This window comes from Dama dama, chromosome 14 (genome assembly GCF_033118175.1).
Source record: "Dama dama isolate Ldn47 chromosome 14, ASM3311817v1, whole genome shotgun sequence".
NCBI classification, from domain to species: Eukaryota; Metazoa; Chordata; class Mammalia; order Artiodactyla; family Cervidae; genus Dama; species Dama dama.
The window spans coordinates 3,611,331-3,637,658 of NC_083694.1; the positions used below are offsets into that span (position 1 = coordinate 3,611,331).

Sequence of the window (26,328 nt, forward strand, 5' to 3'; positions counted from 1 at the left end):
AGTGTCAAGAAGGTGCTCTCTTCGTAAGGAAACCCCCGGCTCCCCTTTTACTCTCTGGACAGCGGGATTCTAAGGCCACTCCAGAAGTATGGGAACTACACAGATCCCTCAATGAACTGACTTTGCCGCCAGGTTCCTCTTTAAACTGTCTAATCAGCGATTTTCCCAGTGCCCCAGGCTTTTCCTGTTCGGGTGCTGCTGACTGTTGTACTTCCTACCAGGCTGCCCTGCATGCCAACTTTCAGATGGGCTCTGTTAACCCCTATTCTCCCAGCCTCCTCCCAGTCATCTGGGAGCCACAGGGGTATTCTTCCTATCCCCCAGCTCCTGGAATTCCTTATTGTAGGCATGTGCTTACATCCACCTTATCAGTCTGGCTTTTTCCCCCCTTCTTGCTGAGTTCCAACCCATTGTTCTTCCTCCAGAGTTCATTTTACAGCTGCTGAGAGATTTGTGCTCTCATGTTGCTTGTTTGCCTTTGTGTCTTTTGTCCCCTGTGTACCGATCCACACCATGATGCCATGGTCGTCAAGACACCATTTCTATGCCTTTAGTGTCCTGCGTGGGGGATGGGGTGATCACTCATCTTCAACATGACCTCAAGAAATCCCTTAGCACTGGACGTAAAGATACCATTCCACTCCCACATATCATTATCCTGAAGAGTTAAAGATGGAAATTTGCCAAGAGAAGGATTACAGTGATGGTTTAAGAAATGAAGCCTTGGACTTGTCTCTTTCCTTTTAAAGGATATTAACTTTCAGCTTATTTTCTTAGTATTCAGTTCAGTTCAGTCACTCAGTCGTGTCCAACTCTGCAACCCCATGGACTGCAGCACGCCAGGCCTCCCTGTCCATCACCAAGTCCTGGAGCTTGCTCAAACTCATCAAATCGGTGATGCCATCCAACCATCTCATCCTCTGTCATCCCCCTCTCCTGCACCTTCAATCTTTCCCAGCATCAGGGTCTTTTCCAATGAGTCAGTTCTTCGCATCAGGTGGCCAAAGTATTGGAGTTTCAGCTTCAGCATCAGTCCTTCCAATAGATACTTAGGACTGATTTCCTTTAGGATTGACTGGTTTGATCTCCTTGCAGTCCAAGGGATTCTCAAGAGTCTTCTCCAACACCACAGTTCAAAAGCACCAATTCTTCAGCGCTCAGCTTTCTTTATAGCCCAACTCTCACATCCAACATGGCTACTGGAAAAACCATAGCTTTGACTAGATGGAACTTTGTTGACAAAGTAATGTCTCTGCTTAATATTACTTACTATTCTAAATTTTTACTTACTATTCTAATTTCTTAGTATTAGAATAGTCCATTCCAAGAGACTGGAACAACCTTGGGAGAACATTCAGATTGCCATAGGGTTGTGTTTTATTAATACACTGTACACCCAAGGCCTTGGGAGAGCAGAGGGCCGTCAGTCTCCTCGTGGCCCCACCTCCACCCCACCCCTGCCTTACTTAGTCCAGTGCAACTCAGCCTTGTCTGAACCAGATGGTTCCCTGACAGGAGGCTCAAGTCTGTTGTGACAGAGCATAGTAAGTATCCATGGGAGATAGGAATTCAATCCATAGAGTTCACTGTCATAGCAAAGAATGGATTTTCTCCCAGGGCCCACTAGCATTACTGTGGAGTATTAAGTCTGACTGCTCATACATTCCAGAACTTCTGGGAAAGCCTTAAGGAAATGGCTTTCAGAAACAAGTGCCCTAGAGGAGAAAGCTCTTGGATTTCGTTAAACCAGAATTTAGTAATGGGCATTCTTTGTCTTCTCTGACCTAGGCAGCAGGGATTATTCTACCTTTAGACATTTAATTTATGACCCCAATTGAACTGAGTCCTAGTTGTACATCTGAAAAGGATCTTTTCTGTTTAATCTACCTAGAGAGATACAAAATAAATCTATCCTTTATTCTTTGCTTCTACAACCACTGACCCCCATCCACCAATTTCTTCCTTTTTGCTGAACACCTACTCCTCCCCTGTAGGAAAATTGCTTATTTCTTGCAGTTATTATTACTTTTGTTATTAGTGAAACTGGGGAAGGGAATAGATTGTGCAGCAGCAGTATAAGAAAAACCAAAAATTCTTCTTCCCTGTGGTTGATAGAGCCTCTCTATTGGAGGGATTTAGCTATCATCCTGCCTGAGGAGTAGCTTCTGTGAAAGCATGATGTGTAAGTCTAAAATTTTATCTAATTGATTCAGCAACTGGTTATGTTACTGGCTACTGTGTACAAAGCAGTGGGCTGGGCACCATGGAAGACAGAAATAGGGTTTGAAGTTATAGTCTGTCTTTTTGTTAGTTATAGGTGGTTTCATATCTTAGTAGCTTTGGGATTTTTTTAAGATTAAGTTCTTTAGATAAACAGGAATCTAATTGAGAAACCAGGTATATTTCAAAAGGCAAATTCTGAGATGGATAATGTGGCTCAGACTATGTCAGGCTTCTGACATTTTCTTTTAAAATATGACTCTTGTTACAGAGAGAATTTAACTATGCTCATCTACTTCTGAGTGAAGAAGAACCTGGTGAGTTTTTAGTTGTATGGTGCTGAGAAGCTCAAGGGATTCTTTAAAAATGAAATGTGACTGCTTTGGGGGTCACCTATACTGAAGCAATATCTTTACAACTGGAAATACCTATTAGTAACTTAGAAAGGCAAATTCAAAGAAAAGTTTTGCTATGTAGTAGCAAGATTTTTTGAAATACATTTCTGTTTCTAGCAAGCTAGGTTCTAACTTGCTCTGCAGTTAGGTCAAGTGTGGAAACCTCTTGGCTAAGATAGAAAAAAAAGTTCATCTTGAACCAGAAAACTAAGATAAAAAATTCTATCTCCAGTAATGAGGCTGGAAGAGCTGCCTTCTGATAGGCTCAGACATCAGCTTTACGTCCATCTTTCTCAATAGACTAAACTTTTAAACTGTTTCGCATACTGCTGCGTGTGTGCATGCTCAGTCACTTGTTCACGTCCAACTCTTAGCAACCCCATGGACTGCAGCATGCCAGGCTCCTCTGTCCCTGGGATTTTCCAGGCAAGAATACTGAAGTGGGTTGCCATTTCCTCCTCCGGGAGATCTTCCTAACCCAGGGATCAAATCCATGTCTCCTGCAGTGGCAGGTGGATTCTTTTATCACCAAGCCACCAGGGAAGCTCAGTATACTGCTATATTTCCAGTTAAACCACAGTTCTTGACACATAATGGATGTTCTATAAATATTTGCCAATGGATTCTTAGAGATCACTCCTTAAAATCCAGCGTTTCCCGCCTTGCCAGCAGCTAGTAATTGAACCTGCTTCAAAGCATGTAACCAGCCAACTTGAGGGCCAAGTTACATAGCACTTATCTTGGTTGGTGGGCTTCTGCCACTATTTTCTTTATCCATGTCACAATTTGTGGGTCTAGTCTTTTTAAACTGTGTATAATGACTCATTGATTAATTGTAAAATGAATTTAGTAACTTATGACTAGCATTAAAAACTTGAAGAAAAGAGAAAAGAATAGGAAATATCAGAATGCACTGCACATAAAAAACTATTTTTACTGTAGACACACACACATTATACTGGATTACAATTTTTTAAATGTATTTTTAGAAATCCTGTTCTACTCTATCTTCAAAAGGTAGAAGAACTTCAAGGTGTTTCTTTCATGGCAGCTCCTAGCCTACCTCTCTATATGTCTTACAATTCAGTATATTTGTGTTTTTATGCTACCGTGGGCTCTCCAGAGTATCATCCAGGCACAGCCTTGCTAGAGCCACCATGTGGCATCTTAGTCAGTGAGTGAACGCCGGGTAGAAAGTGTCCCACCACACAGCCACAGTAGTGTGGCCCCAGGACAGTCTGTAAGTCGCTCCTGAGCTCTGGCCAGATCCCCCCACCCTGCAGGCCCACTGCCGCATCCTGCACCACCGTTTTGATGGGCTGAGTCGGGTTGGGGAGAGGCCGGACCCAGTGCCCACTGTCACCCAGCGCTGGCCCTGCCGCTGCACTGCCACTCCTTTTAGCCCTGTCCTCCCCCAGAAACATTTCAGGCATAGCTCTAGCTCTTGAAATTTGGCCACTTTGAAGTAGTGAGCCCCAGTGCCCCTGAAACTGTCACTGTCCCCTTCTCCTGCTGCCAGAGCTTTGTATAGGGTTCATGTCTCTTTCCTCTGAAATCTGTTCATGTAAATTCAGTTTCACGTTTTTTTCAAACAATGAGTCTCAGAAGTATCTTTTGGGTAGAGAGGAGGGTAGCACTGGTGGAGGGAGCTATATGCCCTTGAGAATTCGATTCTTTCTTGGAAATCTGCTGACACAAGCTAATCGGCGAAGAACTAAATAACCCTACTGTTTCTACCTGCTGACAGGCTCAGCCTTGAGACGGGGCTGAAATTAGCTCTCACCACATGGCAGAGACATGCCTTCCTCTTTTTCTCTTTCACACAAATAAGGGGAAATTTCGTTCCTGTCAAATAATAGAGCTTTGTAGTATAGGTTGAGAGCCAGTAAGCCTCAACCCCTCCTCCCCAACTTGCAAAGCCACATGGGTGCTGAGTAAGTACTAGAGAGTCAGGTAACCTCCCTGACGAGGACTGGTTTGGAAACCCTTTCCTAATCCATGTTCTTTGGGAAATGCTCACACAAGGCCCATCCCAGCTCAGGGAAGTATATTGCTCCAAAGCTGTGGGACCAGTGTCCCGCCAGCCCAGCCCATGGAACCTCATGTTTCTTTATATTTCCGCTGCTGTATCCTTGCTGTGAGTGAGGAGCTTTCAGAACTTGCTGGTCTTGGGGAAACGAGGCTGTGTGTTTCGGTTCTGTTGTCCAGCACTGTTATCTGTTGGAGGACTCCCTGCCCATTTTGTAAGCACCCAGCTGGCAGGCCCTGTCGCAATCTCGCTGCCTTCCGATCAGCCCCGCCCTGGCAGCAGGCAGGGTGGGGGGGGCCTGGGAAACACGCGGCCAAACAGTTGTGGTGAGTGTCAAAATAAAAGCCCCCGCCTGGGCACACCAGGGCCCTCCCCCCAGAGAACCAGCATTGTTCACTGTGCCACATCTCTAGTCTAAATTTAGGCATCTTCTCTTTTTTTCCAGGCAAAGATTACTATGCAAACATTTAAGAGAAAAACTTTGCCCAAAGTCATTTTTTCCCTCGACTTCTATTTGGTTTCCTGTGATGTTTAGATGACTCATTCTCTTCCAAGAAATTTTAAAGAAAAGAGATGTAGGCTGTGTGATAGCACACAAAGCCTGCTCTGTAGATTCTCTCTCTCTTCCCTGCCTCGGAGCCCCTTGCTGTTTTTTATAGGAAACGGAAAGGCTCCACAGTCTACATTGTCACGGCCTCACCAGGCCCTGTTGTTCCCAGGAATAAATGCCCCCCTTGTCTTTGGGTGGGGCCCCCTTGGAGCTTCCCCATTCTGACAACCGCTCCGCGGAGGACGCCAGCACGGAAGCCCTTTGCGGGTCGCCGGGGCCACGCTGGCCCCCAGAGGCACACAGCTAAGGTTTCGGAAATGGAGAACGGTGGCCTTTTATCATCGGTGAAAGGAGAGGTACAGGCTATTTCCTGCCTCTCCCCTCGAGTCAGAATGGCTCCCGATGGCGGGGGGCTTTCTCAGAACTGTAACCCGGCTAGCAACACATGTGTTCCCCACCCAGCCTGCAGCCAGAAGGAGAGTAAGTCAGGATCACTTCAGCAGCCTGTTCAAATAAACAGGGATAATAGTTGAGTCGGTCCTTTTCCAACTAATCAGTACACGAAAGGAAACATCTGCCTGGGCTTAATTGCTGTTCTATTGGTCATGCTTTTTCTCCCCTCCCCGTCCCATCTCCTGTAGAGGGCTAGGTTATTTAAGTCATGGGTCGGCAGCAGGGTGGACGAATGGGAGCCTTCTTCTGGAACCTCTGCCATCGAAACACCAGGAGGTGTAGGGGAAGCTGGGAGGCGGGCAGCGGGGGTTGGCCCGGAGGCCGGAGGGCAGGGCCTTTGGAAGTGATACTTGTGGTCACTTCCTGGCCTTGTTGCTGACTCTGGGACTGGTGGGTGAGTCATTTCGCCTCACTTCACCTCCTTGGACCCCTGCTACTTCCATGGAGCTCAGCTCTGCTTGCGATGGGAATCTAGATGAAAGGCGTTTCCTCTTGTGGCTTCTTCTAGCGGTTGAGGGCATTGAGCAAGAGTCATTTGGGGATAGTAAATTTAAGGTTGGCAAGATACTCCTGAAGCCATCCATTTTGTAGAGCATCTTGGTCCCTGAGGAGAACCTGCTCATTATCTTCTCTATGGAGGGAGGCCAACCCACTGTCCACTGAAGTGGCTGGTGTTGGAATCTAATATGGACTCAAGAAGCCAGGCAAGAGATGGTGAAGAATTATAGAATGGCAGAAGTTGGAAAAGAACTTAGGAATGTTTTAGCCAAAGACTTTCATTCTTTGGAAAGAAAAACAGAAGTCCAGAGAGATGAGCAGGTTGTCCAAAGTTATCTTCTTGATGGTGGAGGAGCTAGAAATAGAAGAGTCTCATGATTGCTAATTCAGGGCTCCCTCCATCCCTCTCCACACTACCAAGTGTAAAAATTCATGTCTGCTCACAACAAAGGTCACACATGTGTTATATTCCATAATTAATTCCATAATAGAAAAGTGGCAAAGTCTAAAAGAAAAGTGAAAATGACTGCTAAACATGTAAGAAAAAAGTTTAGGCTCACTAGAATCAAAGGACTGCAAATTAAAAGAGGATACCATATCGAGGTTTCAAGACAAAAAAAAGTAAAAGAACATTCTCATATGCTTCTGATGGTATTTTTAATGGGTACAGTTTTTCCCAAGGGCAATTTAATGGTGTGAGTTAGCAGTCTTTGACTCAGCAAGGTTACTTGTAGGAGAAAATAATCAATGTGTGTGTGTAAATTATATACAAAGTAATTAAATGCAGCATATTTTATTATAAAAATTTGTATGCAAAGTTAATGTGCTAGAGTATAGGAACTACATCAATATAAACTTATTATAATACTATGGAAGAATAACATGTAGGGGAATATTCACAGCTTATGTCTAAGTGGATAAATTACAGTGTGTATAATGCAATCCAAATTCCATAAACATTGTAGAGAGAAAAATGTATAACAAACCTGAAGTGGTGATTTCTTAGGAGTAGGAATTAAGCATTGCATTTTCTTTTTTGAGATTTTCTACAATTTTCTTATTTATTGCAATAAACATATATTCCTTTTGTAATCAGAAAGAAATATTTTTAAGTCATACATCTTGAAAAAAAGCAAAATCTTAAATAATTATGTGTCTGACATGGAGAATGTCTTCCTTTCTTTGCGTGGGAGCTGAGGTGTCCCAGGGAGTAGTATTATACCACCTATTAGAAGGGTGTTGTTGGTATCTGATTTTTAGTAGGAAAGACCTAGGAGCTGGCAGAAGATAAAACAAGGGCTTTCCCTCTCAATAACTGGGTGATGCTAATCAGTTTTATGTCCTGCTCTTGTGGGCTTTGCATAAACATTCAGAATCAAAGGCATGGGTCTTATTTCCTTCCTGCTTCCTTATTCTTTATTTCTGCCATTCTCCCCATATAGTTAGATGCCAGCCCTGGGCAGCAGCAGCAAAGAATCTGAGAGCTACCACTGCTTAAGGTTAACCTATTGGAGACTCTTAATGTGTATTAGGGACTTCCCTTATGGCTCAGCTGGTAGAGAATCTGCCTGCAATACAGGAGACCTGGGTTTGATCCCTGAGTTGGGAAGATCCCCTGAAGAAGGGAAACGCTACCCTCTCCAGTATTCCGGCCTGAAGAATTCCATTGACTACAGTCCATGGGGTCACAAAGAGTCAGACACAACTAAGCGTTTTTCACTTTCACTTTCAATGTGTATTATCAGTCTTAAGTAACATTAGCAACCAGTCGTGATTGACATACCACTGCCCTGGGAGTCTGGCATTTCTACCAATAAAGCATTTAAGGGGTATAACTTATTTTTTCTTGGAGGTTCCTATTTAGTCAGGTACTTTGAAGTCCTTGGATATTTTATTTATATACACATGTCTATCTCATCCCATTTCACATCTTACTTTGCTCCACAATTGTCAGGAATGCCTGACTACAAGGATTCAAAAAAGCTCGTCCCACCTAACTGTTGCTAAGTAGGTTGTAGCTTTCAGACCTTCTCTTTGGCAGCCAATTGAAAAATCAAAGGTTACAACCCATTTTCCCTCCATACGATTGCCTTTGCTAGACTCTCAGAGGGGCGCATTTCATTTTATTAAAACTCTTTGAGTAATCTGACCATAATTTGGCCTGATCGGAGTGGTTATCTGATTTGCTGGGTTAAATAATGGGCCTTAATTGAGTCTGCGTTATTTGTGGAGCCAGTGCTGCTCTTGCCTTTGTTGCCTCCTCCTCCTTCCTTGTGTTTCCCAGTTAACCTTCATTCTCCTTTCTTTGCAGAGTAAAGAAGTCGGCCAGCAGCTCCAAGATGATCTGCTGAAGGTCCTGAATGAGCTCTACTCGGTAAATCAGCTGGGTTGCTTGGCTCTTTCACAAGCAGAGGGAAGCAGCATTTGGCAGCTTGTGGCCATAGTCACGTCAGCACCAGAGCTGAGCTGAGGTTGAGGACAGTGCATGGTCCCCACTGGGGATGACTTCACCCATCTCTTTTTGCACTCTTATTTTCAAACTGGATTGAGCCCAAAAACACTTTCTCAAAATAGGATCCCTCTTTAGTTATGCAGGCTAACTCTGGCTTCTTTGGGGGCTTAATCACCCAGAGACCAGCCAAGGTCTAGGTCACCAGCACAACTGACCCTCATAGAGAGCAAACGAGGGACCCTGAAGCTAATAGTAAGGAACTTAATTTACATTGCTATTGCTCTTTGAATAGTACACACCCTGTTGGAAAGGGCCTGTTGTTCACAGTTTTGCGTCAGTTCTCGGATTTATCTCCTGGTTTGAGACCAGAGCGAGCACTCTAGAGGGAAGCAGAGTCCTCAGTGCCCTTAACGTAAGGGACCAGTTCAAGCAGAGCGCCTTGCGTCGACTCCCTGGGGCTTTGGGAGGCCACACCTCAGTGGCGGGCCAGGCTTTGGGTTTGGTGGAGAAAACACAGTCTGCTCTGAAGTGACCGGCGCTGCAGGCCCATGACGCCTGTGACTGACGCGTGTTTTTCCTCAGGCACAGGGAGGTGGTGGGGCTGTTTTTGTCCTAGTCATGTTTCATAATTAAAACAAACATGCACACCAAGGAAATTCCTGCTGCCGTACAGGGAATATTCCTATTGTGCCGCTAAATCCTTTCAGGGCCCCTTCTCCAGCTGGGCTGTGCCAGGCCTTTGTGTCATTCTCCAGGGTTGCCCCATCCTGTTTTGGAGGCAAAATTAATTTCCTGTGTTTACTTGCTTATTCACTACAGTTTTTTTTTTTTTCCTTTTTTTAATCCACAGGAAGACAGGCAGTGGCGACACGTATCACAGGCATTTGGGATCAGAGAATTCCATGTTCTTGATCCAAAAGCCGAGGTGTGGCCATGCTGTCAGGGCAACTGCTAAGCAAGTAGATAGGGTAGAGTGGTCATCGGTTTTGTCTCCAGGGACGCTCAGTTTGTTTGGGATTTCTGCTCTGTGACTCTTCTGCTCTGAAGCCAAGTAGATAGATGGTTCCCTTTGGTTCAGTTCCCAAGTCTTCATTTCTTTCAAATGAAGTTAAGCCTTTTTAAAAATAGAAGCATGTTCATGAACCATATTCAGACTGGATGAGTTTCCTGAACCCCCTGGTCTTTTTAATGCTTTACTTCTGCTCTTTATTTTTAGAGCATCTTCTAGGCACCACGAAGAACTGTTACTCCTTTCTTCTGGCAAATAATTCACCAGGATAGAAAATGACATGTGTAGTCATAATATGATTCCTTTTATTTTCCCATAAGCATCTTGGGTCTCTACTCTTGCCCCTTCTAGGGAGGAGTAGCAGAGAAGGCAATGGCACCCCACTGCAGTCCTCTTGCCTGGAAAATCCCATGGACAGAGGAGCCTGGTAGGCTGTGGTCCATGGGGTCGCTAAGAGTCGGACACGACTGAGAGACTTCACTTTCACTTTTCACTTTCATGCACTGGAGAAGGAAATGGCAACCCATTCCAGTGTTCTTGCCTGGAGAATCCCAGGGACAGGGGAGCCCGGTGGGCTGCCATCTATGGGGTCACACAGAGCCAGACACGCCTGAAGTGCTTAGCAACAGCAGCAGCAGGGAGGAGTAGGGGGATGGATAATCAGCAAGCCCCAAACCAATTTAAATCCAGTATGCTGTTTCTGCAGGGGACCTGGAGGCAGCAGAGGAAGAGCAGTGTCTAGGGATCTGTTAGCTTTACTCTGCATCCTGGATCTCCTAATGTACCATGATTTTTTTTTTTAAATAAATAAGTGAAAAGGCATAATATGTTTTGGTGTAAGAAAGAAAACCTTGGAACTCACTGCTCTGGTCTGAGGAGGGCCAAGTCGGCACTTCCAGCTGCAGTCTTCAGGCAGTCCAACATTGACCAGTGTTCACTGGCCACCGTGAGGCCACAGTCAACAGAGCGTAAGGTCCTCTCACTGGTGTGCAAACCATTGGCTGGGCACAGTGTCCCCTTCCATTAGGTGAGTTGGTACACGCTCTTATCATCTATTTGAGGCCAGTAGACAGTAGGAAGAGAGAAATGAGCAGAGATGGAAAGTTCCAGAGAAGGCAAAATGGTCTGGTGCAGTGATTCTCAATCAGGGGGATTTTTCAGGCAAGAGGACACTTGGAAATGTCTACAGACATTTGTGATTGTCACAACTGGAGTAGGAGATGCTGGAAGTCAGAATGCAATTAAAATCTTATAATGTCCAGGACAGCCCCCCACAACCAAGAATTGTCTGACCTAAAATGGTCAATAGTACCAAGATTGAAAACCGCTGCTCTAACGACTAGAGTCTCCTGAATTATGCAACCCAAATCCTACCTGGTCTCCACCAGCTGTATGATCTTAAGGGGTACTCCTGACCTCTGTGAGCAAGATCTCCACATATTCTGTATGCTGGTGTCTCCCATTTCCCGGGGGTGGGGGAGGTGGGGGGGATTTGGGGGAATCATGCTTCATGAAATATCAGACTATAGTTAAGGGTCAGATGAGTTTGCAGATTGTTGGCCATTAGAAAGTTCAGAGAATAGAAGTATAAGTTTTTTCTTCTGGAGTGTAAAATAAGTTGTAGGACTGGTCTGAGTAAGGTACTGTGGCATTAAGGTGGCTAACTATCCCAGTTTGCCTGGGACTGAAGCCTTTCCTGGGACATGAGACTTTCAGTGCTGAGCCTAGGAAAGTCCTGAGTAAGCCAGGGTGATTGTCACCCTACATGACAATGGTTTTAGGCAGGAACTTGGGATTTTTGTATGCTGGGTCCAGTAGATAACTTGTTGCACACACTCTCTCTGTCTGTCTCTCTCCCCCTCAGAGGAGTTAAAAAGAAAACAAGGAAGGACTTTTTGTAAGGAACTTTCCCCTCATTTCACCTTTGGGAAGAGCTTCTATAAGCAGTACAAGTTATTTGCAAGCATGGGATGAAGGAAACCGAGGATGTAAAGGAACCCAGCATATTCAGTGCTCCTTTTTCCTTGTATCTGTCCTTAAAGCCCACAAATACCTCTTCTGGGGAGACTGATTACCTTTGGGTTGAGAATTTAGATACTTTTGAATCTTGATAATCTAAGGGGCAGGACCCAGGTGTTCCCAAATAAAGATGCCTTTGGGCAAGAGGCCCAGATGCTCACCATAAGTGGCCAGCTGCCTTTCTGTACCTTCCTTTTTTCTGCCTGAAGGCCTTTGATTTTCATGACTTGGCACGCTGTGCCAGAGGCCGCTTGCCACAGCTGCTCTCAGAGAGCAATCCCGGGGAGCATTCTCCTCCACGCGCTCTTTACCCCCTAACAGGCCGGCTAGTTTGTAGGCCGTGGTATCCGTGGTTTTCATTTTCTGACCGATGAATCAGGAATGCCTTTGAAGTCAGAGCACACTGCTTCCCAAAGAACTCCAGAATTCTCTGCCTCGGTCATACTCCGAGGCTGCATCTGGAAAAGCCCAGCCAGCTCCCACAGGAAGGGGTGAAGGCGGGGGCACGGAAGGCACGTGGGCCGGCTGAGCAGGAAGAGCCAGTGAAACCCTAGGATTGAGAAAGAAAGGCGAGGTGTGGGGACATGGAAGCTGTTGTCGCCCCGCAGGTTTCAAGCTCCTGTACAACCCATGAATATATGTCCTCTTGCTTTGGTGCAGCAGCTGTCTGCAGAGCCACTTCAGACTGGAACTTAGCACCTGCTCCTTTGAAACAATGTCAGTTAATAGTCCCCAGCACTTGGCACTAGGGATACAAAGACATATAAGAGATGTCCTTGAACTCGAGGCATTAATTTTAATGTAAGAGACAGAAAAGTAAAGCAGTAAGTAAAAGGTAGGTGATGACTCTATCACATGTATACACAGAAGAAGGGCATGAAGTCAGGCTCCTTGGAGAGATGTTTGAATTAAATCCTAATTGCCAGGGGCTCTTTTATTGTTCTCTAAATGTTCCTTTTTTGTTGCATCCTGCTCTTGTTTCATGATGTATTGTCTTTTCATTTCTCAATGATCTCTCTAGGGATTTTATTGATGGATTAATTTTGAAGTTTTCTTCTTTCTGTATACTTTCTGTTTTCTCCCAAATTGCTTGTTTTGGTCTTGGTCTTTCACGAAGTTAGATATTTTCCTTAAATGTCTGGTAATCTTCAGTTGCCTGCTCATATTTTAAAGTGAGACACTAAATAGTGCTTGAAAGTTCTCTGTCAACAGTGGTCTTTACTGTAGGGTGATCTGACTGGACTGTGTCCTTGGGAAAACCCTGATGTCAGTTATTTGTAGGTCTTTTGTATCAGGTGAGCAGTTTCCCTAGGTAAGGCTTTTCTGATCTCCTGCCTATATCTAGGGTCTGAGTTGTAAAGAGGCCTGGCCATCTCAACATTCAGTATAGAATTTTCCTGTTTTAGTTTCAGTACCCCTATCCTCAGCTGGGCCAGCTGTCCCCAGACATAGACGCCCCCCTACGAAAATAAATCTCTAGTCTTCCCAGCAGAGGGGCAGGGGATGGGTTCTGGAAGTCTGATTGTTCTCAGGTTCTTAGCCCCACCTTCATCCCACTTCCATTGATTCCTCTGAGGGTTTTTGTGATTTCAGTCTGGTTGCCTCTTGCCTCTCCACTTTTCATCTTCTGCTTTCATTCTTTTTCTCAGTTTATAACTAAAAAATAACATAAAAACTCTTTTCTGTTATTTTGGTTTGGCTTGGGGAGGGAGCAGAATTAAAGACATGAATTCAATATTTTGTTTTTCAAAGTAAAGTGAACTCCTTTGTAAAACTGAGAATTTAGACTTGAGAATTTTCCCCTAGTTTGTGTTTGCTTCACTGTATATATTTCTCCAACTCCTATCTTGAGTTCCCTATTTCTCCAACAAATTTTCTTTTATAATCAATTATTCAAGCTTTATCCTTAGTTTCCCCTTGAGTTGAAGGGCCCTAGTTATACTTCTCCTGTATCTGCACAGAGGAGAGACTCAGTCATGTGGGCAATGACACTGATTGTAAATCTACCACTGTATACATAACATATTTCTTAACTGTGGAGAAGAAAGAAAAACACAAAAGAAGAAGTGGTGCTTACCCTTAGGAATTTATAGTTTCTTAGACGAGGTAGTGTTTTACTCTTTTAAAGTGAGTTCAAGTTCTTTAGGGGAAAGGAGTAATATACGTTATTAATTTTTTTTATTTCATTTGTTGTCCTGTTGGCACTGTTCCTTTGAGCCTCCCCCTTTCTTTTGGTCCTTCATGTTCATTAACAGCATTTCCTCTTTATTTATTACACATCTTCACGGAGTAAAAAGTCACTTTCTTAAAGTCAATTCACTTTTATAACGGTTCACTCAAACTTTTGAACCCCTTAATCACATTCAGATGAAAAGAAAAAAAGGAGCCTCCTATCTACCCTTCTTCAGCTAGGATAGCGGATGCCTCTTTCTTGCTTCTTAGTCAATCTGGAAACCTGGAAGACAAATTACTTAGGAAGGTTTTTAATGCTGTCAGATGCTAAACATTGCTTCTCCTATGTAGAGAATGTACGGAGTAGACCTTATACTTAAGGGAAGTGCCAGGCTCAGAATAAGGTGAAGCTGATTTTACACCATCTCCATCAAAAGTGAGACATCACTTAATGTCTAAAGCACTTTGATTTTGTCAGTGTCCCAGTATTCTGTACTCCTTCCTCCACCTCCAGCTAAGGGAGCAGTATACATGCCCACAAAATTCCTCTAACCCAGGATTTCTCAGCCTTGGATACATGGACATTTGGGGCCAGGTAATATTGCAACAGTGAAAAATCTCTCTAGAAATTGTTCCCCCGGGGGCTGAATTAGCCCCCATTTGAGACTCTAACTCAACCAGATAAGGAAACCAGATTCTCTTTTTAAGCCTCTCTTGACTCAGCGTAGCCTTTCTTCCCAACTAATCCAGCCATGGCCCATGCAGAGGGGAGATGCTGGTGCTCAGTGACTAAGAACGTGGAATTTGTGGCCTGACAAACCTGGGTTTGAATCCTGATTCTGATTTATTTACTAGCTGTGTGACCTTGGATGTGATAGTTAATCTCTTTGAGCCTTAGTTTCCTCATCTTTAAAAGTGGAAATAATAGCATGTCGTTCATAGACTTGTTGTGAACGTTAAATGAGGTGACATACGTCAGGTCTCTGACACAGTGTTGACCAAGGGATCGAGATTACTATTATTACGCCCCGGCCCTCCTCTGTTGTTCAGCCCCTACCCCTGACACACACCCCAGCTGCTGCCTCTCTGATTCTCCCACCCCGGCCCTCATCTGTAGTTCAGCATCACCCCCCCCCCCCCCCCGCAACACACACACACCCCAGCTCCTGCCTCTCTGATTCTCCCCCTCGCGGCATCAGAACATCAGCACTCATGAACTTCAGCTCGCTTGGTTTGTCAGCAAGCGTTTTTAATTTCCAGATATAAGCAGAGGCTCCCTGTGTGGAAACAGAGAGCTCCAGCGGGGAGGTGCAGACACCTGGTGACTGGAAGTGGTGTGTTTGGGAGGAAATGAGGCTTCCCAGGCTTCCCAGCCTTCTCTGTAGGAAAAGGGACTAGACTTCCAAACCGTTGCTGTGATGAAAAATGTGAAAGTTGTATCCTCTCCTTTGATATTACGTCCTTCCTTTGGCAACTGCAGTTTCACCTGATGTGGATTCTGTCCCTTCTTAGGCTCTTCCCTGAATTTTTCTGAAGGTTTGCAGTCTTCATGGGGCTGTTGTCTAGACCACAGCATTGCTACAAGAATGAGAAAATGCATGTACAGCACTTGGCACCTAGTCAGGGAGTAGACTCGGGGCTCAGTAAGTGGTGGCTGCCCTTGTTCTTGCTGTGAGAGGGGGCATTTGATCGGGATAAAGCAAGCCAGTCAGATCCCCGGGACACAAGGCCAGTAGAAAGCTTCCCCATTTCATGTCTGAGAGTCCCCAAAGCATAGGCTGCTCTGCAGGCTGTGCTGCCCTCTCCAGGGTCCCAGCCAGCCCAGAAAGACTCTTGGGGCCTGAGTGCTGACGTTTCCTATCTTGGTCTTGTGAGATGACTAGTAAGGAAATTACCATATAAAGTAGAAATGCTCACAAATGTTCATAAATAGGAGTAAATGATTCCTGGTGGAAGACATAAAATGAACAGTAAGACATGTTGGCTCACTTCAAATACTGCTTTCCTGTGCTTTGGAGTGGTCTTTAATATAGGAAGTTGGCTAAACCAAACACGTATGAATTTTGCCCTTAAGGGTATGAGAACATTGCTCATGGAGGAGAGGTCCAGCTGAGTCTCTTAGCCTGTAAAGCAAAGAACTGACCCCACTGGCTTGACCTCTAGGGGTGGGGGTGGGGGTGTCTTGCAGGTCATGAAGACATATCACATGTACAATGCCGACAGCATCAGTGCTCAGAGCAAGCTAAAGGAGGCGGAGAAGCAGGAGGAAAAGCAAATTGGAAAATCTGTGAAGCAGGAGGACCGGCAGACCCCACGCTCCCCTGACTCCACGTCCAACGTCCGCATTGAGGAGAAGCATGTCCGGAGGAGCTCAGTGAAGAAGATCGAGAAGATGAAGGAGAAGGTGTGTAGGCTCTGGCAACTGTAGGGGCTGGGGAGGAACACTTGAAATCAGGACTGATAGGAGATTTCCAGTAAGCCCTGAGAGCAGGATAAGGAAGTCCTGGGTTCCTCTAGTGCCTAATGATCTTGCAGTCTGCCCTGAAAGAAATCCTGGTTATTGGAAAAACCTGGGCATCTGTAGCAGACAAACAAGAAACAGTAGTCGCCTTTCCCAAGCCTGGGAGGGGAACTGTAGACCTAGGGTTTGGCTTCAGATGTCAGGCGTTCAGAGGCAAATATAGTGACACCTCCTTCAGGGTGGCGGTGCAGGGGTGGAGGATGGAATTTACAGATAGAACCAAAGTGGGACACACGTCTAAAGTAGGAGCCTCACTAACCTTTCCTGGGCTGTTCTACATTATGCCCTTGACTCTCATTACACAGAATTAGAACCCAATTTAAGGCAGACGCGCATAGGGAGTAGCAGCACAATTGTGGTTCTTGAATGTACTGTACTTTCCATCTTTTAGCGATCAGTCTCCCCTCTTAAAAAAATAAAAAAGTAAAAATGAACTTCTGTTCTCTTTTCAGCGCCAAGCCAAGTATACGGAGAATAAGCTGAAGGCCATTAAAGCCCGGAATGAGTACTTACTGGCCTTGGAAGCCACCAATGCCTCTGTCTTCAAGTACTACATCCACGACCTGTCTGACCTTATTGATGTAAGTGCTTAAAGCCAAAGGTGCAGGGGTACGAGGGGCACAAGGGTCCCTTGTCCTGATTCTGAAGATCTGATCAGGAGTCCCCCAGTTCTGTTGCTCAGGCATCTTAGAGCGTTTTGAGAACACCTATGAACATGGTAGCCATGATCCCTCTGGGGCTTGCCATGTACCAGGTATCAGGTGAAGCACTTTACACTTCTTTTCATTCATCCTCCCTAGAATCCTGGGAGGACGGCGTTATTACCTCCATTGTTACAGATTCAAATTCAGAGAGTTTAGATGACTTTAGCTAGAAATAAGTGACAGAGGCAAAATCGGTACCTAGGTCTGATTAGTAAACCCAGGCTCACAACCACTGTGCACTCGTGTCTCCCAGGAAATATTCCCTTAGATCAGCTACTTGCCCATCGAACCGAGTGCCAAGAACTAAAGGCTTAGAATGTCATACCTGATTAGTTTATATAGCTCTTAATGTTTCTCCGTGTTATCTCCTTTGATTGTCATGTCACTCTTTTGGGTCAATATTACAATCTCCAATTTGTAGATAAGGAAATCTAGGTAGGGGGTCAAAAGAGTTCCTGCCCAAAGTTAAACTGCAAATTAGAGTCCTGGTCAGGAAGGTACCCGGCTGCCCCTGACATCTGGCTCATACCTGCTGATGTGACGCACAGATGATGAGAGGTCAGATCTTCGGCGCGTGTGTCTTGCGTGGGGCGGGCACAGGGACACGGGTTTTGTCTCCAGCCTTACGGGTCGGCCTTGGTTTGGTTTCTGCCGCTGCTTCTCTTTCAGAGGAGCCTGGTAGGCTGCAGATCCATGGGATCGCAGAGAGTCGCACACGGCTGAGCAAGTTCACTTCTTCGCTGCTTCTCCATACACCGTGTAGTGAGGTCTTGCAGTGGCTCTCACCTGCAAACACCAGTCTGGGCCAGTTCTGAGCCAGTCCTGACTGCAGCTGCTTAAGTACCCCAGTCTCTCCTGCCTGTATCAGAGTGAGGGGCCTGAAGCCATCCAACTCAGCTTCAGCCTCCCAGTCTCCAGGGCCCCAGGCGGAGCCGGGCCGGTCTCCTCACAGAGGTCTATTAGCAGGCAGCAACTGAGTTTTGTGAGCCTCTGGCCAGACCTCATATACTTGCCTGTCGACCTTGGTTTCTCTGCGAACGGACCTGCCCCGTTTCACCATGTTGTGTGTGGTTCTGGTCTAAGACTGGCCATTGTGTGACTAGCTGGTTGACCTTAGGCTTGTCACAGAGCTGGTTTGGAACTCTGCTGTGTCTGCCATCCAGCCCATGGCAGACTGAAGAACTGGGCTAAACCATTGAGTACTTCAATCTGGCCCCACATCAGAGCTGCTTGGGAAGGTTTCTAAAATAGTAGTTTCTCTCTCCCTTCAGCCAGGGCTTTCTGAGTCAGTAGGTATCAGCCTCTTAATGCCCTGAGTGTCATCGTTTCACCGGGTCCGTGGAGCCCTGATCCCTGTCCAGGCCCTGCTTTGTTCTCGCTACTTGTTGATGCCGATCTGAACACTGTCCTTCAATGGAGGTCAGAGCCTTGGACAGGATCCTTTCTCCTCCTCACAGAAACATCTCCTCACTGTTGGGAGAGAGGCCTGTTCTCAGCATGAGGAGGGGAATCACTTCTTTCTTATGCTCAATCTCTGCTGTTTATCTCACATTCGATTAAAAAAAAAAATCGTACCTGGGCGGTCCACCACACCTCTGCTGTGGGTTCTCCTTCTCTCTTTCTTTTGCCCCCAGGGTAGCTTTCTCTCCCCTTTCACCAAACCCCTGACCTCTGTGGAAGAAAGGGGTACTGCTAAGTCAGTCACAATTCACAGACCGTCCATCAGATGTGAATCAGTGTTTTTAAATCAGTCCGAGAAGCAAGCTGTTTTGCTCCTTATTATCATTTAAAAAAAAAAAAGAAGCTTGTTAGGAGCCTGTCTTCAGAGGATGCTATATGAGATGCCATTAGCATTCAGCCAGGGCATGGTTCTAGGTCACTAGGAGCAAGTCCAGGCTGGTAGTGTTCAAGGCCACGTGGATAGTAAAATGCTCTCACTTTATTTTGTTTGTTTGTTATTTGTGTTTTTGTTTTTCCTGGAGTGAAATTAATTAGTCTTTTAAAAAAGAAAAGAAAGAAAGCTTATAACATTATTATGCTCTACAAATGTTCAGTAAATATTTATTTGGGATGAGACTATGTGCCCTGCAGCATCAGGGTACCAAAATAATAAAATAATTCTTACCCTAGAGGTATTCATAGACATACAGAGAGATCATTTTTTATCTAACTGGCCAATTGCAGCACCAGCGCTAAACACAGGAAGTCCTAAGACTGTGGTTTTCAAATCATAGGTCATGATCCATTAGAGGAGTCATGAAGGTTTGACTTATTTTATTTCAATGAATAAACTAGACTAGGATAGAACAGAATGGGAAAGAAAACATCAGGGTGCATTACATTAGTAAGGTTAAGTTTTGTTTGGTAAAACTATTATGTTAGAGGTGTGTGCGTGTATGACAATATAAGATGTATTTCTTACTGTAAGTTGGAGGCCAAAAAAAGTTTGAGAGCCACTGCACTAAGAACAGAGGAGGGTCTTTTAGTCTCTGTAAGCTCCCTGAGGGCAGGAATCAAGTCTCTTCTTTACCTTAATACGTGCATACATAGGTACAGGGCTTACTAAGCCAAGATTTTTTTCCTTTTTATGCCTTTCAGTACTGTTTTAATTGAGATCTAATTTGCATACAATGATTGAACTTGTGTTAAATTGCAAGAATTGTGATGAATCTTACACCCTTATAACCTGTGTCTCTATGAAGATGTAGAATATTTCCATCACCTCAGAAAGTTCCTCTTTGCTCTTCCCAGTCAGTCCTCCACCCCGAGGCCACCACTGTTCTGATTTCTTTTGACTATGAATTAGCTTTGCCTGTTTCAGAACTTCACAAAGGGGGGCTTTTTATATAGTATGTATTTTTTTTTTTTAAATCTGGCTTCAGTTGCCCAGCATGATGTTTTTGAGCTCCATTCATGTTATTATATGTGTCAGTAGTTTCCTGCTTTTTCTTGCTGATCTGTTGCCGTAAAAATGGCCAAAAGGATGGTTTGGCCATGAACCAACAGTTAGAGCAGAAGTGAGTGGGGAGCCCGGTTATCCCTTGGCTTTCTGATCTTGACAGTATCCAGAACTTGCTTTGAGATGTGGGGTGAATCTTGTGCCAGTCCATTGCCATCTGTGTTATGGACACCATTCTGCCTCCTTCTTGGCAATGTCAAAGTTCATTGTGTGCTCAGGCATCGAGGATAAGTGAAAGATTTTTGTGGATACCAGTCCATTCAAGGACTAGCCCTTCACTTCCTTTCATTGTATAGTATAAGATTTAATCTCAGATTGTAGGAATCCACTCGAAGCATCTGATACACAGCAGGAAAACCTTGACTTCGGGCCAAAAAAGACATTCTGAAGTGACTTGAGATAGTCTAAGAACCACAGGCTCCTTGGAATGTACTTTTCTTCCCCAGAAGCAGATGGATGAATGAAGAACCAGGCATTGTCCTCATGGAGTGTGGTGAGTGCTGTGTGTGGGCAGAGAATCTGTGACACCATATGCACCCAAGTCAGACAGGGGGGAACCCAGCTTTCTGAATAGGACATTTTATTAAGGGCGATTATTTCTTGCTTCTATGAGAGCCTGAAGTGGGTATTACTTTTCTAGGCCTTCTCTAGATCTCTGGGTGAGACTGTCAGCTGGTAAAGGGTTAATGAACCGTCAGTTCAAGTCATCACACATCTGGAAGGGCTATCATTAAATTCTTATAAAAATTTGATTTCCCCTGAGATAGTTTTCATCAAACATTTATATAACCCAGAAATGGCCAGGGGAGCCCGGCATGGCCACAGAACTCATCAGATGCCATGGAAAACATACTTTGTCCCCATTGTGAGCAAAATAATGTGCTGCCTCTGCTCACTGGGATTCTACAGGGAACGGGGATGAAATATTCAAATCTTGTTTACCTAGCCTTGCGAGAAATTGCTTCTTTTCTGACGCCTCAGTTTCCGCTGCTGCCCTTTCAGATATGTGGCTAGCCAAGGCTCTGGAAAACCTATTCTGAGTCTCCTGGTTGGCTGAAGGTGTGGCTGAGCCCGAGGGCACACTGTGAGTTAGGCCCCCACGTGCTGGCACAGAGAAGCTCCCGAGCAGTCACTGTAATAAAGCCTGGACTGGCCCAGGAGACTCTGTCTTCCCTAGGCCATCCAGAGTGAGCGAAGCTAAAGGCTTCAGTGGCCACGGCTGCCCGCTTGACTAAAATCAGTGTTCAGCCTAAGTGGATTATTTCCTCAGAGGCTAGAGTCTGTACTCCTGGCATCAACCAGTCAACTGGTGCTTATTAAGTGCCTACTGTGCGCAAGGCCCAATGGTAAGGGATGCAAAGAAAGAGGAAGACTCTGGCCAAGCCCTCTTTGGAGGCTGATGTGAAACGGCAAGTTACAGAACGAGGGGGTGCGTCCTGTGTCACCTCAGGGCTGCAGATGGACGTCATTCTGGGTGGAGGGTTAATATGTGCCAGGCTTGTAGGGATGGCTGTCCTGGAGGTTGAGAAGTTGATTTGGCTCCTGAAGACTGGGTCCAGTTCCAGCAGGTGAGAAGAGTGAGAACTGTTTCAGCGGGAGTCTATGCAGAGCTAGTCAGGAAGGGTTACAGGTTCAAGGGAGGCTTGGCTAGACCAGCAGCATCTCCCAGAGGAGAAAGGGCCCCTGCGTGTGCAACCTCCCAATCAGCTGCTTTTGTCTAGCTTCCCTCCCAACTGAATTTAATGTCTTTCCATCCTCTGCCTCTAGTTAAGCTCTAACTGCTGTTCTTCCGCACAGGCAGGCACCTGCCAGGGCCCGCTGGCACTGAGTCCAGAGCCCAGCCTGACAAGCACTCTGTCGTGGAGCTTCTTGTTAAATGCTGCGAGGAAGAGGCGCATCACATGCTTTTTCTTCCCCAGCAGTGGCTGTTCCCAGTGTGATCATGAAGAGGGGGGAAGACTGGGGGAAGAGTTAATTTGATGCCTACTTATGGAATGAAATGGCAATCAGGCAGATGGTCTCTCTCTATCCATGGATTCTTCTCTGATATTTCATCTCAAGTTTTGGATATCAAAACTGTTTGAGCAATAGAGGGGATAATGGGTGACTGAGGAATTTGGATCTCTAGGTCCTTTGGGAGGGATAAGGAATAGAGTTACAGAATGCCATTGCTGAAGAGGGCCTCAGGGATTATGTTTAGTCCAAGTATTGATATTTTCAGTCTTACTCTTTAACAGAAGAATTCTTTCTTCAAATCAGACTTTACATAGAATCCTAATATATTGAATAGAAAAAAGGGAAGAGCTGGTTTGGTTGAAGCAGGGATAGGAGGCTCCAAGTCCTACTAGTTGGGCTGCCCTCTCTTAAGGGCAACCTGAGTACAGAACCATAGAGCTCTGTGCTACAGCTTGAAAACCACTGCTGGCCAAATCTTTTCATTTCACAGTCGAGGAAATGGGTTCAGGGAGGGGGAATGGTTTTTCCAAGGTTGCTTGACTTCCTGTCCAGTGCTTTTTTTAATACTGTTGCATCTTTCATACCATTCTTTTTCCATGTTATTTCAAAAAATCAGAATCCCTTAAGTGATGTGAATTTTCCCAGTAATACTTATATTTAGAAATTTTTGGTCTCAGAAATGCTGTTGGGCCAGAGCTTTAGTGCAGAAATCCTAATCTACAACTATGGCCTGTCCTAGAATTGTTGGGAGTTTGCCGGGGGCAGGGGTTGATAGGGACAGGGTCAGCCCCGCTCCCCCGTTTTTATTTCTCTCACTAGAGTTCTCTTGCGACACCTATGGTTTCTAAGTAAGCCCTGAATGCTGAAATGGCCTGACTTGGTTGGTATGTTGTAATGAAATTACGGTAACCCTGAAGGAGTGTCAGGCTACATTTGTATTGTTGAATTTCATTACAATGGTATCCCCAGAAGAACCTGAAAATAGAAGAAAATTCTCCCCAGCTCTTTCATGTTTACTGAATAGCATGATTAAATAATTTCATTTTGTCCCAATGAGCCCTCTTCCTTCTGACTACCTCATAGTCCTCTAAGGAGTCCTACATACTGAACTAGGAGTCAAGAATGAGAAATATCACCCAGATCACAGAGGGCCAGCCTTCTTCCGGTAGCACAGCCAGTCTCGCTGATCAGATCTGCCCTGGGGGCCGCCCTCCCCTCTGCCGAGCCTCTCTGCTGTCCTTGGTTTGCTCACGTGCCTTCTCCGCTCCACAGCAGTGCTGTGACTTAGGATACCACGCCAGCCTGAACCGTGCGCTGCGCACCTTCCTCTCTGCCGAACTGAACCTGGAACAGTCGAAGCACGAGGGTCTGGACGCCATTGAGAACGCTGTGGAAAACCTGGACGCCACCAGTGACAAGCAGCGCCTCATGGAGATGTACAACAACGTCTTCTGTCCACCGATGAAGTTTGAGTTCCAGCCCCACATGGGGGACATGGTGAGCCCCTCCTTCCTCTCCCGCACCCCCAGGGGGCTTGAGCTCACTGGCGTCTAGAGTTTCTGCACTCAGGCCATGGTATTCTGGGGAGGGCAAGGCTTGGGGCTGGCTTCATGTGGGTGGAACCCATTCCACCCATTCAGCAAACAGCTCCTGGGTGCCTGCTGTCCACTAGGCTTGACCGTAGACACGGGGTTAGAGCCCTCAGGGGGCTTACAGTTGATGAGTTGACAGAAATATGCATAGACGGGGACACCGAGAGGGACTGGCAGGATCAGAGGAGGTGAGAAACAGCCAGCGTGCTCTAAAAACTACTAAGAGTTCCATATGATGAAAGCAAAAGGGAGGTGGAGTCCTCCAGCTGGTGAGGCTGAAAGAAGCGAGGGCTGAGATGGAGCCAGATACTCAAGGTTTCTGATGGGGAGGGAGAGCTCAGCAAGCTGATGGCGTGATCTTCTGTCATTTGTCAGAGTTCTAAAGGCACTTATTGTCATGGGTTCAGAAGTTTGTGATAAAAGGGGTAGTTTTACTTAGGTATTGAACAAAAAAGAATGGATACTACAGAAGGACAAGAGCTAAGATGTCACCCCTAAGAATGGCTGTCCAGGCAGCAGTGCATGAATGTAGGGGTCTTCTCTCTGATTTTTTACCTCTGATGGCTAAAACAAAAAGGGCCTAAATAACCTGAAGTGAGAGGAGAGAGCTCTTTGGTTCTGGAACCTCTGAATCTTGAGGTTCCACTTCTGGTGGTGGTTCATATAAATCAAAGTGAATCTTCTTCCTGGGTTAGGAGCCACCACTTGACCTTTGGATTAAATCAGAAGGAGGATATATAAGCTTACATAATAGAAAAGGTCAGTACAGATCTTCAGGCATGGGTGAACTGAGGACTAGGAATTATATCAAAAGACTCACTTTTTCTCACTCTGCTTCACATCCTATGTTTTGGCTCTGTTCTCAAATAGGTTTTTATCCTGTAGGGGCAAGGAGCCTACATTTGCAGCCTTATCCCCCTGTGGATTGAAATCCAACAGAAAGAACATCTGTTTCCTTGGGAATTCCTGGTGGTTCAGTGGTTAGAACTCCATGGTTTCCCTGCCTTGTGCCCAGGTGTGACCCCTGCTCAGGGGAACTAAGGTCCCGCAGACCCCAAGCTGCGTGGTGCCGCCAGAATAACAAGCAAACACAGAGAGTATCTTCTTCCCTCCCGGAAGCCCTCACAAGTCTCCCCTTGTCTCCATGGCTCTGATTGGGTGATGTGCTTACCCCTGAGCCAATCACTGTGGTTGGTATCTGCAGTCAGCTGAGGCCATACCCTGCACCCTCAAGTTTGGGAAAGTCCCATCCAAAGCACAGGGCCTGAGTTGTGAGTGAAAATTTCCCCCTCAGAGGACAGTCAGGCCGAAGTTACCAGAAGAAGGAGGAAAGAATGCTGGGTGACAGGAAAAATAACAGTGTCCTCTCAACAAGGGAACAGTTCTTCCAATAAGATGAACATCCAGATGCTCTTTAGAAAACGCTGCTCCAGAATGAGAGCTGGTGCAGCGTCAGCAGTGGATCTCCTGTCATCAGTAGGCCACCGTGGACAGTGGGACATTTCTATCCTAAGAACAGAAGTGTGGGGATGGTTTCTTTCCTCCTCTCCTCCTTGGGAAAACCGTTTCCAGTTTGTCTCCATTGCTGTGGCTCAGGAAATGTCAGCGTTGAACAGATGGAAAGGGAGATGGCAGCATGTGCAGCTAGAATACGGGGGTGGGGTGTCACCGAGCCCCAGGAAGCCCCATTCCTCACCTGCTCTGGCTTCTGGTCAGACTTGTCTTCCAAACCCCTTCTCCAGCTGCCACGGAGATTCCTTCCCAAGAAGTAGTGGAACTTGGGGACCAGCTGAGTGGAGTGATATTAATACATTTTCTGGTGTCGACTGTGTTGCCTGCTAAGCCCAGCAGCTTGTCTCCATAAAGGGGGATTCCAGACGCTGAGTGCTCAGGCTCCCTCCTCGCCCTGTCAAAGCCTCATTCCCATACTCCGGAGCACAGCTGGAATGCATTACCTTGCACCCCGGTAGAGGACCACTGCCAAAGCATGCATCAGCAGCCCTGCTGCTTCTTAAAGAAACAAGCGTGGAGATGGTTTTCCCTCCATGATTCCCGCCTGCTAGATTGAAGTTACTTTAAAAATCAGTAGTTCAGTCTTCTGCCTAGGCCCTCCCTTTGTGTGATGCTAGCTGATCAGTGGCTGAGCCAGGCAGGGGCCAGGGCAAATCCTAGATCATGCAAAGGTTTTGCTTTCCAGCCTCGCCTTCATGTGAGTGGAGAAGAAAAAGCGATGAGAGGCCAGTCTTTCTTGGTCCCTGCAGCCATCTATCCCCAGTCAGTGAGGGCTGTGTATAGACTGTGGAGGCGAGGAGAGGGAGCTGCCTGGAAGTCCTTGAACTGGGGCCAAAGTTCGGGTGGCATTCGGACCGGAAGCCCTGAAATTGGCCGAGGCCCCACACTGATTGGTGTTCTGGGGCACTCAGCACATGGACTGATGCCAAGGACTCTCCGATGCACTGGGAGGAGGCGCTTGGCTCTACCCTTGGTGCCCCCAGAGGCTTGTGGGGCTCTGGATGCCTGACCGGTGACATCAGGCAGCCAGAGAGTTTCACTATTGGCACCATCCCATCCTGGCCACCGAGCTTTCTCCATTGTGTCTGCTTATCCAAGAGCCAGGATGAAGTCAGCTCTCTTCAGATCTGAGAGCTGGCTCAGGCCAGCCTCTCAGCTGGGGGAGGAGGTCAAGTCAGTTGAGAGCTTAAAAGCCAATGGAGGAAAAGGTCAGGTCCCAGCCCCCTCCATCTGAAGAGAGGTTTTGTCTTTTCAAGCAAGAGAATGGTCTGTGGGCTTGGGAATCTG

General features: G+C 46.0%; 1 protein-coding gene across 5 annotated transcripts in view; it reads left to right on the forward strand.

Moving 5' to 3' along the window:
* The window catches only part of SRGAP2 (SLIT-ROBO Rho GTPase activating protein 2), a 249,214-nt gene that overhangs the window by 161,912 nt on the left and 60,974 nt on the right, over nucleotides 1-26,328 (forward strand). For 3 of the 5 annotated variants that reach the window (XM_061159935.1, XM_061159937.1, XM_061159939.1), the window contains exons 5-8: nucleotides 8,457-8,519; nucleotides 15,986-16,201; nucleotides 16,771-16,899; nucleotides 23,210-23,434. In XM_061159935.1, coding sequence (XP_061015918.1) covers nucleotides 8,457-8,519; nucleotides 15,986-16,201; nucleotides 16,771-16,899; nucleotides 23,210-23,434 — 633 coding nt within the window. The remainder of the gene's footprint in view (nucleotides 1-8,456; nucleotides 8,520-15,985; nucleotides 16,202-16,770; nucleotides 16,900-23,209; nucleotides 23,435-26,328) is intronic. The other 2 variants (XM_061159936.1, XM_061159938.1) reach the window with 1 other exon arrangement.